We start from the raw sequence: 14286 nt of genomic DNA on the forward strand, positions 1-14286 counted from the left end.
TCGTTCAGGTTGGTGACGTCAGGTGTATGTGTTCGTGTGTGTACATTTACTTTTGTTTGTGTTTTATTGTTATCATTATATAGCCTTTGTGTCTAAATGACGGAATTACTACTATATACTGTACATGTAACTACACCTACGTTAACTGCACTAAATACAATGGAATCAGATGTTTCTCAGCTGCCAAAGTTAAAAGACTGAAGAATAGCTGCTTGATGCTGGTCTCCACCCATCCTGAAAGAGAAACAGAAAGTCAATATTTAACTTGCATTCATCAGAGACCCATACTATGAATCTAAAGGGAGGGAACAGATCTGTTTATGCCCAAATTTTAAACATGCCTGGTTTCTAAGAAATTAGCTTGAACAGCTTGGTGGTTCATGTTTGTTTTTCTGCCCACTAGTGGTAAAAAAAATCACTTAGTTGAGCTTTAAAATGAACTTCTAATAAACACTGTGCAATAAAACAGTACAGAAATAAGATAAATGTCACTACAAGTGATTCATGTTATTGTTACTGGACAGCCTGTGTTTGAGTTTCCTCCCACATATCAACAATCATGTTTGGCTAGCTGAGATTCTAAGCTGCTGTGGACCCAGAGGTGAGATGGACGCAACTTTAAGTAAAAGAAAAAGAAGGAAACAAAAATATATATATATATTTTAACATTGAGGTACAAAATGTTGCAAGCGCTTCAGAGCTGTCAAAAGCTACAGAGCAGGTTGTTTTGTTTTTTACACTGGTTCCTTTTTCATTCCTTCCAGCATCCTTGTACCTGACAATTTTCAAAGAAATGCATCTTTTTGTTTGTTTGCAAACTGAACTTACAAAAAAAATCCATCTAACTCAGGGGATGAAATTGTACCTTCAGACACCAAGCTTTGTACCATCAGCTTGTTGCAGAACCATATGATTTGTTTCTTCAGCTGATTCTGCAGAAAAAGTATCTCAAAGTAATTTCCTTAAAAAACAGGAAAGAAATCCAGCAAAGACCTGACACATGACTTGGTTCAAGACTTTTGCACAGTACTGTGCTTATTATAATGACAAAGACCAAAGTTTCCATAATATTTGTGACAAACTTTTCCCTTTGCATGTGCCAGTTTGCCATTTCAGGGTAAATCCAGCCCTGAAACCACAAAACCAGTTTAGTCTTTTAAATTACTGTGTGAGACGATTGTGACTTTTATTGGGCACTTATCATTAGTTTTCTTAGTTTAGTAATTAAGGTGGCAAACAGAACAACAGCTAAATGACACTGCGTGAGAGATGGCAGACTGGGCTACCTGCCACACTCGACGGAATGAGCTCATCTTAACAAGGAAAGCTCACATCTACAAAGAGACGTTGACCCATTTTGCTCTGGTGCCTGTGCTGTTCTGGCCATAAATCAAGATCAGAGCTCACTGCCAAACCAGGATCTCCAACTTCGACCTGCTCCACTTTCCACTGCTGGGTCCACTCCTTCAGTCCACACCAGTTCACCAATTCTGACACATATTTGCATCAGCGGGCCTGGTCTCAAATCATAGGTGTCTTTCATGGTAAGACATTTCTCTTTTCTTTGTTGTTTCAAACTGTTGACTGTGAATTTCAGCTAATGAAAACTGGATCGTGGGATTTAAATTTGCTGTAACCGCGATGGAACCCAAATGGCTGATTTTGTGCGTTACTAGCTAACTGTTACAGAAAACAGTAGCATTCTTGCAAATAAAAAGATAATCCATAAGATTTCATGCAGAAACGTTAGCTGAAACAGCCATCTGCACCCATCTAACCTGATAAATGGACACTAATACAGGAAATACTAAATGAAAACACAGGTTCTCATTTTGTAACATTATGCATGGTATTACATATGAATTTGACTCAGATGTGGGTAGATTTAGGTAGCGCCAGAAGGATTGTGAAAGATTGTTTAAAAAAAGATAAAACCATGTCGGCTACTAGATGTGAAACAGGACTTGTAATGTTGCTGACCCCATCATCCACCCCCACCTCCACAGGATCTTTGTTTCTGAGACAGGAGTGTCATTATACACATGGCGACACTCATAAAGATAGAAGTTATTTACCTGTTTAGAATTATCACAGTGGATTTAGAAGAACCAGGCATTTCTGTAGGGATGGATGAGAAAACACATTTCTGTTTTTACGTGGGCACATAATTTTGCATATTTACACACATGCTCACAAACACACACACCATAACATCCATCCATCCATCTTCATCCGCTTTATCCGGGGTCGGGTTGCGGGGGCAACAGCCTAAGCAGAGAAGCCCAGACCTCCCTCTCCCCAGCCAGCTCCTCCAGCTTATCCGGGGGAACACCAAGGCGTTCCCAGGCCAGCCGAGAGATATAATCTCTCCAGCGTGTCCTGGGTCTACACCTCACCCAGGAGGCGCCCAGGAGGCATCCTTGTCAGATGCCCGAACCTTACTCTGAGCCCCTCCCAGATGGTTCATAACATACCATAGTTTATTTATATAGCATTATGACCAAAGTGTTGTACAACACAGATAAAGTTATTTAAATAGAAACTCATTCAACTTTTCATGCACACTTATTTTTGCAGACCATTAACAGGGAGCTGCAGTTGTTGTCTGTTTGTGTGTGTTACCTGGGTTTTATCCATGCTGCGTGTTTACAATGCCACATTATGAGGGTGTGTCTTCCTCCCAGAGACAAAAATTTAATCCATGCTACGTAAATTATTAAAGGTGAGGACATGATTTCAGGTTGGCATGTGTGTATGTGTGTAGGCAACTAATGGTTAAGTCTACAGCAAGTGTTCAGGAAATGAAGGTAAGTCACTGCGATGTGCACGGAAGTCATGAATACAGTAGTGTGTGTGTGTGTGTGTGTGTGTGTGTGTGTGTGTGTGTGTGTGTGTGTGTGTGTGTGTGTGTGTGTGTGTGTGTGTGTGCGTGCATCAGTCACTAATTGGGCTGAATTTCATGGAGCAACAAAAGATCAGACTCGAAAATTCCAGCTCTGGTTTGTACAGGCTCTGCTTTGTTGTCCTTTCGCCTCTGTTTGCTGTGTTAACAGTTATGTGTCTCCCTCCCTCTCTCTGTCTCTCACTCTCTCTCTCTCTTTAGGTCTTTCTCTCAGTGTCTCTCTCACCCTTCTCCCCCCTTTTTTGTGTGGCTCATGAAAGGCTTTTTACTCCAAATGAAGCACGGTCAACCCAACTGCTTGGAGCCAAGCAACCGCCTGAGGCCAAATCCTGCGAGGGGCTTCACCTTCTCGCATGTCTCTCTTCTCGCTTCACATTGAAACACACACACACATTTTAGGAGACAGCTGCAATGAAGCCTAGATCTTCAGTGAAGAGGACCTTCATCAGTGTCTCCATCTATGGGAAAAGTACCGGTGCTGAGCTTGGACTTGAGCTTTTGGTTGGATTTTGCGTTTGATCTTAGAGTTGGATAAAGTTTGAGCACAGGATGATGCTAGAGATGCAAAACCCCGAGGATAGTGGTGGTGGTGTTGGAGGTTCTAGCTTTGTGGACATGCTGGGCACTGAAGAGATGGAGTGTAAGATCTGCTACTGCGCCTACAACCTGGGGAGTCGAAGGCCTAAGGTGCTTGAGTGCTGCCACCGTCTCTGCTCCAAATGTCTCATTAAGATCCTGGATTTGGGTGAGTCGCCTCCCAATGCCTTGGTGTGTCCGTTTTGTCGCTATCTCACTAGACTGCCGGGAGATGCTGTGAGCAACCTGCCAGATGACTGCAACCTGGTGGCAACGCTGGCCCTCCAAAACAGGAATCAGAGAAACCGGCAGTTCCACCAGGAGGCAACTACGGAGCTGCTCCTAAGCCCCATGCGCCTGAGCTCACTGATGAGCAGCAATTCACCTGTGATATCTACTTCCTCCTCCACATCTTCCTCTACCCCTTACTCCACCATCCGCAGCTCCCCTAATTTTGTGGTCATTACTATCATGGAGCCTCCGCCCGCATCCATATCCACCCAAGACATCCATCCCTACCAGCAGATACATGGCTCTCACCTGTCAAACCAGGACTACCACTCATCCAGTCAGGACTCTATGGCATCCATTGCAGAGAGGTGGACAGTGTGGAACTGTGCAGCCCTCCTGTGCCAGACTTCAGCCCGGGCATTGGTATGGGTCCTGGGGCTCTTGTACTTTAGCTCCCTGCCTATGGGGGTTTACCTGCTCATAATGCAGAGGACAACACTTGGGGTGCTTCTGGTGAGCCTGGTTCCTGCCAGCCTCATCGTGATCATGGTCTATGGGTTCTGCCAGTGTATCTGCCATGAGTTCTGGGACTGCTTACCATCATAATGCAACCAAATGAACAGGCAATGCTTTGCTTTGAACATGCTTGACAATAGATCTCCAGAATTGACTAATGGGGATGTTACTGTGTAGCTAACCATGTGAACTGTTATTTGAATGGCATAAAGGTGGAGCTCATACATCTTAATTTGTGCAGTTTTTAGGCTGATAATTTACTTACCTAATAAAGCTCAAAATGTCAGATAGCTTCGACTAAAACACTACTTCTGAAGTCACTGTTTAATGTAATGCATTATGATGTTATAGTTCAAAATCTAAAGGAATGTACAGACTGTTCTCATCTCCACATTGGTGTGGCTGATTTACATACATGGTGTCCTCTTTAACCTATTCCCTGATACATCAGGTTAGCTATTAACCAACCAGCTTTCTTCCGAGTGCCATGAGTGGCAAACATAAGGTTTGAACCACAGGTGGGTGCAGCTCCTGTGGTCACAGCCAGAGCTGTGCACCTGAGATGATCATATCAGAGCTATCCTGTCATCGTGCAGAGTGAAGATTAAAAATAAAACTGACAGAGTATTTAGATCAGGCTGAACTTTTGGCTGATTGGGATTACTTTCACATGACTAACATCATCATTTGAAATTTTGGCCATGTTTAGGCACGAGCATCCACCACTGTAGCAGTACATATCTGAAAGAACATGGGAAAAAACACAATAGGTACCTTTAATAGAGATATAATATGTAAAACGCAACCTGCAGATCAGCAGCAGAGATCTTAAACGTTGTCTCTGAGATCTTAGATTTGATTTTAAACACACATGCATGTGTCAGAGGGACAAATCATTTTGTTCTGATTAAAGCCCTGCCAGCTAAAATGATTAATTCCCTCAAATAGAATAAAAGGAGGCATAATAACAATAATGTTTGCTGATAACTAATATTGGAGGGAAAAGCAGGATCTAGCTGATATAATTAGTCAAACATTAAGCTAGTGGGTTTTTTTTTTTAAGATGTGGGCTCTCTGCTGTCAACGTCTATTCACAGAGTACTGTATTATTAGTCTGAGCCACCAGAGGGTGCTGTGACCATCCACCCCAACATCCACCTTCACTGCTGAGGTTAGGTTTTGCTGGATGTCCTGTCCTTGCAAAAGTCTTTATTTCCAGTGTCTTTATTCAGGCTGTTAGTCCTTGCAAAAAGATGTCAGCTAATGGAGTGACTGATAACTGACAGAACATCTCTGTCAATTAAAACAGTTAGAATCTGCTTCAGACCAGCTCAGATTGTTGTTTAAGATTTTGGTGCAAATGTAACAGCAGTGTTTACACTGTAAGTTTGAAAGTCAAATTAACAGTCATGTTTTCATGCTTACTTGGTATTGTCTGGAGCGGAGACGTCTGGAGAGATAACTGACTGAGAGACCCAAGTCAAACACAAGCTAATAAATGAGTATGAGATGAATAACATTGTACTGCTATCATTTGTGGCTTATTAAAATAGTCTTTAACCTCTGATGGCATTTTTTGTTTTACCTTAATATAATAATACAAATACAAACCTTTTAAAAGGTGTCAAATTGACTACCAAATTACTCATTATTTTATCTTGTACTGGGTTAGACTAGTTTTTGCCTTCAGATCTACCTTGGCATAAACTGAGCAAGGTGTTGGAACTTCTTCTCACAGATTTTAGTCCATATTGACATGATGGCATCACGCAGTTGCCGCATGATGTGAATCTCCTGGTTCTTGTATCAACAGTTCTCCCTGAACCGTTGATAAGGCATCCATGTTATTATGTTCCATCCATCCATTTTCTTCTACTTATCCAGTTGTTTACACCAAATTCTGACCTTCTCATCTGAATGTTGCAGTGTTGTCAATCAGACGTTGTCTTGACCACATGTTAAAGTTTAAATCTGTTGAGCTGAACGATTGGTTAATTAGATATTTACATAAGCAGTTGAACAGGTGGATTTGGCACCAGGTGGCATTCCTGTCACAACTCCAAAGGGTGCCTGCAGCTGGAATTGAACCAGCAACCTTCCACATATCAAGTGAGTGTGTTAACTTCTACACCACAAAGAGCAAAAGAAAAGTGAAAGGTGTGCCTGGAAGTATATTATGTTCTGTCAAGTTAATGTTATACTAAGAACTGAAAGCAATGGCAAATAATATAGACATATAAATAATATATCGTATATATAAAATATAAACAATATAAAGTTTTTTTTAATACATCATTTTATGCATGGGAAGCAGAAGCACAAAATAAGAGTGCTAACAAAAAACAAACTGAAGTTATTTCACATCATGCAATAAAGTGCAGATTCTTAGTCACATAAACCTACAAAATCATAAATTTTTAATTATGCGTTTTAATTTATGTGATTAGTGGAGAAGCGTAGACAGCATATTGTGACATATATATATCCATAAAAACAGGGGCTTTATTACATCGCTCTACACAGCATCACCATTGGTTAGAAGGCAAGCTTTAAATACCACTTTATTTGATTATTCTGCTCTGAATTGCTTTTTAGAAACTTTTATTCTTTATTTTCTGTCAGTTTTATTCCTCTTTATTTTACAACACCCAGAACTTTTTCATGTAAAATCAGTACAAACTAAAATGTGATCAATTTGGAATATTGTAATGGATAAATACAGAATTAAATTACAAAAAACAAACACTGAAGCTAAGCCTTGATGTGGCTCAGTAGAAGAAGAAGGAAGAGGGTCAATCCCACCAGAGCCCTTCTGTGTGGAGTTTTGTTTTTACTTTCGGGGGTTCTGGTGAATTCTGTAAAAGCGACTCTTAATCAGTTTCACTTCCTGGTTTAATATCGTTCAAAAGGATACACCAACCAGAGATTCTCAATGTGTGAAAATCATTATTTCTGTAAAATGTTGCTGTTGATTTAAAATACTTTGCTTGTACAAACTGTTTTTATAGCTTATTTTGCTATGATCCTGGTTTATACTGCATTGATGTGTCATTAGCCTTTTCGTGTTTGAGCTGCTGAATATAAGATGATAACAGAAAATATCCAAAAAAATCTAAAAAACATAATTAGGATAGAATAAAGAGCTTCAGCTTATAGATGAATACATTTTCCACCACTGGTTTCAAATCCGAGCTTTCATTTCTGTTGCACTATTATTTATTCATTCATTTGTTTAAGACACTGAGGAGCTGTTCCCAGCACAATTTGTACCCATTCTGCTTCTACAGCACACGTCTTGCTGATGATAAACAGCCAAGGCCTAATGTGTGTGTTTTCCAGGGGATGTGAATGTGAGCAACTGCTTCCCTACAGGGAGCGTAACATCATTTCAGATTCCTTTTTAGTGATGCAACGAACATTCCCACATGTTGGCGCGAGGGACATTCACAGACCATATGAGCCAAACAAAACAAAACAAAACAAAACAAAACAAAACAAAAGAAAAAACCCTTTTAGTTTATAACAGTGATCAGAGCTGCTGGAAACAAAAACAAGACAAAACACGATCTTTAAAACAACTGTTTTTATTTCACTGGCAGGCATGAATTATGTATTACTGCCAAGTTTTGTTTTACTTTCTGTCTGTGTGTGTTTTGACTGAGCTGGTTTCCTTTAATTTAACTATTAAAATATCAACTAACAGGGCTGGATTAGTGCTGAACTACACCCAGAGAGCCCCCACACAAAAATATTCTCTGTTAATTAATAGGTAATTTGATTAGCTGCATGTCAGTTTAAAGTTCAAAACTCTGATGCTAAAACTTTTTACTGTAATGTTTATAGGCCCTTTAAAAAATACAAGTTTAGGGAAAAATTATTACATAAAAAGTCCACATTAATCATAAGATACAACTTTATTAACACTAAATTTAAAAACCACCTTTACTTAAACATCGGCTACATAATTACCCCTCACTGTCTCTGGCCTGTATTTGTACAGCCATCATCCATCCCAACCACCTCCCTGATTAGCCCATAACATTTTCTCACAACAGGAAAACACTGCCAAATAGCAACGCAAATGGTAAGAGGTCGTCTTTAAATTTACCTGATAAATTCATAGTACAAATTGCACATTAAATTTGTGTTTATTTAACAGTTAGTTACTGCATGAAGCACAGTAAACTCTGAAGAAAGTGCTAATATTTTTTCAGAGAAGGAAAAGACACTTGTACCTAGTGGAGGCCAGGGTTGGTGAAAGGGATTTGGTAAAAAAACGCAAGTCACTCTGACCTTAATCAAGATTTTGAACTTTTTGTTTATACCCTAAACGTAGAATCATTAGTATCAACCTTTACTCCACTTTTATTACCTGTGCAATCGACTATATGTTGCATTCAGTTACTGTGTGCAAGTTACATGTGCTGTAATTATGTTTAACTTCTGCCCAGTGAGGCTACCAATATGTATCACCGGGGCATCACTGTTTACAGTCTAGCAAAAATAGAAATACAGAGATGTAAACTGAACATAAGAGCAACTTGATTTAATAAACTTCTTCATGTTAACAAGTATTTGATAAAACATCTTTTATAAAGTAATACTGGTTCAGTCTCGTTCACAGTACAAAAAACAAAAGATATATGTAAACAAATAAATGTATTTTAATGAAGCAAACAGTCATTGATATGATGTAGTAATTAGATGTCAATTAATATTTAAAAAATTGGCAAATTAAATAAGATTAGCCCCAATAAAACCCTGGCTGTCAACATGTGTGAGACTGCAGGCAAAAATAAAAATGCAATTAATGTGCAGTACACTGTTAATAAACTAGAAGAAGGCACATCTATAGATATGTTACTTACACACTGAACTACTGTAATTAATTATTATCAAGCTTCTCTATAAGCTCTCTGAAAATCCTTCAAGTGAGAGAAATCCTTCTAATGCTATACAGTAGGGTTGCTGGAGGACCGGGGTTTTTTATTCATGTGATTCCATAGTGGAGTGGTGTACATGTTTGACAAACAAGTGTAAGATACCTGGTTTGATTCCATGAGGAAATGCAAGGTGAACTGAACCAGGAGTCCTGACAAGACCCCCCTTTGGTGTTCTGGGTATTTGGTAGCCACCATGGCCCAATCAATCATGCAGCGCAATTGGCCATGGTGACTACTTTTGAATATGGTGCAGCTGAAAGTAGCTTTTTTTTGTCACTTATGATCTCTCCATGCTCCTCTTTTCTGTATTTCCTTTCCATCAGTCCCCCTACTTGATCACCACAGATAGCTGCCCTTCCCCAAGCCTGGCTTGAAGTCTCTTTTCTGTTAAACAAGAGTTCTTCCTTCATTTGGTTGCCAAAAGCTGTTTGTGTGTTTGTTTATATTATTATAACCGAAATAAGTGATGCCTTCAAAGGGTGGTTAGCACCTGCACCTTGGGTTCAAATCCAGCCTTTCCTGCCTCTCCTGTAGTTTGCATGTTCTCCCTGTGTCTTTGTGGGTTCTCTCTGGGTATTCTGGCTTATACCCAAAGTAGTGGATAGGGTTAAGTTAGTAAGTGGTAGATAAAAGAAAAAAAAATTTCCACAAATAAGACCATATAGATTTTTCACCTTACACTGTCATAGGATATTAAAAAGAAAGACATATAATTAAGTGTAAATCTAGTTTAGAAACATCAACAATTAAAATGTAATAATAATTATAGAGCTTAAAAACTGAAAACAATGATGATGACACTAATCATGAAGACTTGCTGACAGTGTTAACCTTGTAATCTACTGATAAGATAGTTTTTAGCTCACTCTGTGTATTTTCTTTACATTCCCATAGGAAGTGAGTGGAGCTGTTTTCAGCCAATCAGATCAGCGGATAATGCTCCGACAACAAACAAAAGATCGAGGCTAGCCGAGCTCATCATACTTTGTCGATCCGTCTAGGCTAACGTTAGTAGTTACTTTGCCCCCAGCACCGACTAGCTCCCTGTTTTTTTACTTCTTTGCTCAGATCCCGTGGGGCAGTCTCATCCTCTTGTTTCTATTTGTGTTTTAGTCAGACCTAATGTCAACCTGAGTCATTTTCAGCGATCGCTTCGCCTTTGCTGGCCAAGCTAAACGCGTTAGCCAGGTTAGCTGCTCGGCTAACCAGCTCTGGCTGCCTCTGCAACAACCAGCGAAGCCAATTAGCTTAGCCTCCTAGCTTGCTAGCTTTGCTAACTCCCCTTTAAAACTTGACACTGACGGACACAAGTGGCTCTGGCTTGTTGCTGACAAGCCAGTTTACTAAAACTCGTGTCGTAGCCATGTCTGGACAGTCATCCGGCGGTGGGTTTCTGATGTCGGTAGTTGTCCACGGAGACTCGGCTCTGAACGAGCAGGAAAAGGAGCTCAATCAACGGCTCCGACGGCTCTATCCGGCCGTTAACGAAAACGAGACTCCACTTCCCCGATCCTGGAGCCCGAAGGACAAGTTCAGCTACATCGGACTGTCTCAGAACAACCTCCGTGTACACTATAAAGGTATGACAGAAAGCCTTAATCGGGAATTTTTGTACTTGTGTTACCAAATGCTAACGACATGTTAGCTTAGCTTGACGGTTAGCGGATCAAAGCCAACTGCCGTTGAGGCTAAAAACAAAGTCTGCTAAGCTAGCAGCTTCACCAACAACAAGACAGAGGACATCTTGCAACCCGACCAGCTGGCGAGGTGTAGCCACAGCCAAAATTGACCTACTAGCTTGTTAGCTTTCCTGCTACCTTGTGAGACAGCTTGTCAGCTCCATTTATAGTCACCGGGAAGCTTTCACGACAGACAACCTGGCCAACTCTCTTGTGAAATATATATTTAAAAAAAACATCCTTAGCCAAATTACAAATGATGGTTTGAGTGCCAAAATTACAACGTTCAGTGTTATCCAAAATGAACCAGAGCTTGACAACCCTCTGTTAGGCTAATGTAACATTATTTTATTTATTATTAATTGTCAGGAAATGCTGTGTCAAATATCGTGATTATCCCGGTCAGAGGCTCTGCTAGGCTTCCAGTGAAGTGGCTAGTGTTGATACGATATGCAGAGATAGTTGGACTAGTTTCTATCTAGAGGGCTTTTTCTCTTTCTTTTCTTTTCTTTTTCTGGTGCAGGCCTAGAAGAAAAGGCTAGTGTTTTGTTGTTGTTGTTTTTTTTGTTTTTTAAAAAGGTGCAACTGCTTCCTGGGTGTGTACTGCTATTCTGTCTGGCCCTCTGCACACACGCTTCCTTGTTGCAACTAGAATGTTCTGCCTTTGTGCAACAAATCCACCTGAATTTCTTACAGCAGCTGCAACTTTAACATTCAAACACTGTAAAACTTTTACATGTACTGACCTCCAGGGAGCAATTCTCCACTTACTGAACAGTTTATTCTAACAGCAGTGTTAAGCTCTAAAATTCAGGCCTTCTGTGATTAACCATGTTTTAACAGAATGCCATAGTTGTAAATGGAAACCCTTTGATTTTAGTTAGATGGGTTTTGGTTCCAATTCCAAATATAAATTCTCATATAAAACCCTCTGAAAAGATTGTTCTGTGAGTTCTACTGAAACTAAATGTCAGCTGTGTCCAAAGGCCTACCAGAAATGTAAAATACATTTGTAATGTAAAATAGCAAATACTTTACAAACTGAAATGTCAGTTATGTAAACATTTTTTTTAAATAAACATATTCACATTTCACATGGTTAAATGCTAATATTTAGTGGTATAGTTGGCTAGAAAATGAATAATTCTTTAGTGGGTTAAGATTTCGTTTTGGAAGATTACATTTATCTGACATTTTATGGACAAAAGCATTAATTCTATATTTGAGAAAATAATGTTTCATACGTTAATACAGTAATAACAGAAAAATGTCATCAGAGCAAGAGAGAATAGCATTGGTGTTACTCAGTGATATAATTCACATTTGTACACCTCACACCCAAAGACTGTTTTAAACAGCTTTACTGTGCAGAAGTTTGTATAACAGACAATACTTAAAAGAACAGTAGAAAATCTACACAAGAAAAGTTATTATTCTGTAGACACTGTGTTACCAATTAACCGCTCTGTAATAATGTCTGTAATTAATGATAATGCTATATTAATACAGGTTATTTGTAATCTCACTTAATAATTAACATGGTCTTTGTTTTTAGTCAGTACTGATTAATTTATTGATCGGTTCATTTACCCGACTCTAATCGTTTAGCTATTTTGGTTACAGATGAATACGTTCAAGACTTGTTTGCCAAAAATGGAAACCACTGTTAATTCTGGGTTCAGAAGTGTTCTTGTAAGCTGATCATCTTTAAACTTTATATAATTATAAAGATTAAATGATTGAGTTGACTAATAAATTAATGTTTCATGCCATGGTAAAATTTTAATGATCGTGTTTTCCTGTTGCTCTTTCAATCTGGGAGCCATATTGCCAGTAGAAAATTTGTAAAATGGAGGTGAGGTGTTTACTTCACTTGATCTACATCTAGTATATATTTCCTTATATTTGAATGTGGTTCTGGGGTATTTGAAAGAAAATAATTAAATTAACTTAACTGTGATAAGTAACCAAGTGTCTTTATTAAGACATACAAAAGCATTTAAAGAAATCTTTCAATTATGACAAACTGTACTGTAAACTCAGGGCCTGTATTATGGTCTGGACATACATTTACGTTGTTTTTACATGAAGGCAGTCAGGTCAAATGATGCTGCTGTTTATTGTTTATATCCTACATATAAAGAACCAGCCATTAAGTAAATGTATTGGATATTGTCAGATATTCTGTTGGCAGCATACTGAGAATTTCCCTCTCTAATGATATTTAGAACCTTATTAATAAAACCAGTTTATTTGACTATCTATTGTAATAACTAAACACAGCTACTGAGTAACATACAGCAGTGTAAACATGTGATTTATAACCGTCATGGTGCTGTTAATAGCTCTACACTGTGGCTTCATGTTAACCTTAAAGACTGAGATTATGAGCCGCTCAGATTTAAGACGTTTGGAGTGACAATCTTCTCACCAATGACACATCTTTTGCTCAGGTGTGTTTATAAAAATGTCACCTGGTATATCAGCATAATATTTCTGTATTGTTCAGCCATAGTGATACAAACCTATATATGTTTTATAGTATGTTCATCCACATATTCGTAATGGCAGACCATTGAATGTGGAAAGTATGTAACCATGGAAAGTAAATTATGCAGTACTTACAAGTAAAATATGCACCTCGACAAATAGTGGGACATCCAGTATTTTCCTTCAGGCTGCTTTTATTTATAGATCCAAACTTGGTTTGTAAAATTTTTATAGTGTAGTGTCTCTGCAGAGTCCTTAGCTCTCTTCTGGTCCAATCTCAAAGTAACTGACATTATTTTCTCAGTTTATATATATATATTTTTTTTCATTGGTGGGTAAATCTGCTAGTGAGGTGTGTTTTGTGCTTCTCAAACGTTTTGATCAGACTTAATGATTGCTAGCCTTTGCGATTTAATCCCTTACACAGCTTCTCATGGCAAAAAACCCTACATACATCGTAAACTGGGCTTTAAATTAAAGTGGTATTTGGTCCTTAGCCAGAGTAACTGCAGAGAAGCCTCTCTGCGTCTTGGCACTCAGCACATGTATCTCATGAACTATAGTCATTTGTACTAACTGCGCACTTCTGTGTTTTACCGCAACCTAAAGGTCATGGAAAAACACCCAAAGATGCTGCATCAGTGCGGGCCACCCACCCTATCCCAGCTGCCTGCGGGGTCTACTACTTTGAGGTGAAGATCATCAGTAAAGGCAGAGATGGGTAAGAACATTACTTTCAGCAGTGTTAATAGTTTGGGCTCATAGATGACAGTGAGTGGTTCATAAGCTGGTTAGGTAAACTGTCGAAAAATTTTGAAACTAGCAACCTGCAACACTGCAAAAAAAGAATGCAAAAAATATTTGTGGTTATTTTTGTTTGAAACTAGACAAAAGCAATAAGCAGAGGGACCATGAATAGACAAACTTGTTCTTAGGTGTGCTGGCCCAC

At 39.0% G+C, this 14286-nt stretch overlaps 2 protein-coding genes across 2 annotated transcripts in view; both read left to right on the forward strand.

The window, feature by feature from the left end:
* Positions 1 to 37: 37 nt before the first annotated feature.
* rnf182 (ring finger protein 182) lies at positions 38 to 5818 on the forward strand. The gene is made up of 2 exons (XM_084913725.1): positions 38 to 1544; positions 3104 to 5818. Exon 2 carries the CDS (start codon positions 3452 to 3454, stop codon positions 4313 to 4315), a length of 864 nt encoding a protein of 287 aa, XP_084769851.1. The 5' UTR covers positions 38 to 1544; positions 3104 to 3451; the 3' UTR covers positions 4316 to 5818.
* Positions 5819 to 10090: 4272 nt separating this feature from the next.
* ranbp9 (RAN binding protein 9) overlaps positions 10091 to 14286 on the forward strand; it is a 28831-nt gene continuing 24635 nt past the window's right edge. The window contains exons 1-2 of the mRNA XM_084913672.1: positions 10091 to 10748; positions 13947 to 14058. Of these exons, the coding sequence (XP_084769798.1) occupies positions 10532 to 10748; positions 13947 to 14058 (329 nt within the window). The 5' untranslated portion in view covers positions 10091 to 10531. The remainder of the gene's footprint in view (positions 10749 to 13946; positions 14059 to 14286) is intronic.

This window comes from Perissodus microlepis, chromosome 18, assembly GCF_051167445.1.
Source record: "Perissodus microlepis isolate ML-2025 ecotype Zambia chromosome 18, ASM5116744v1, whole genome shotgun sequence".
Classification (NCBI taxonomy): Eukaryota; Metazoa; Chordata; class Actinopteri; order Cichliformes; family Cichlidae; genus Perissodus; species Perissodus microlepis.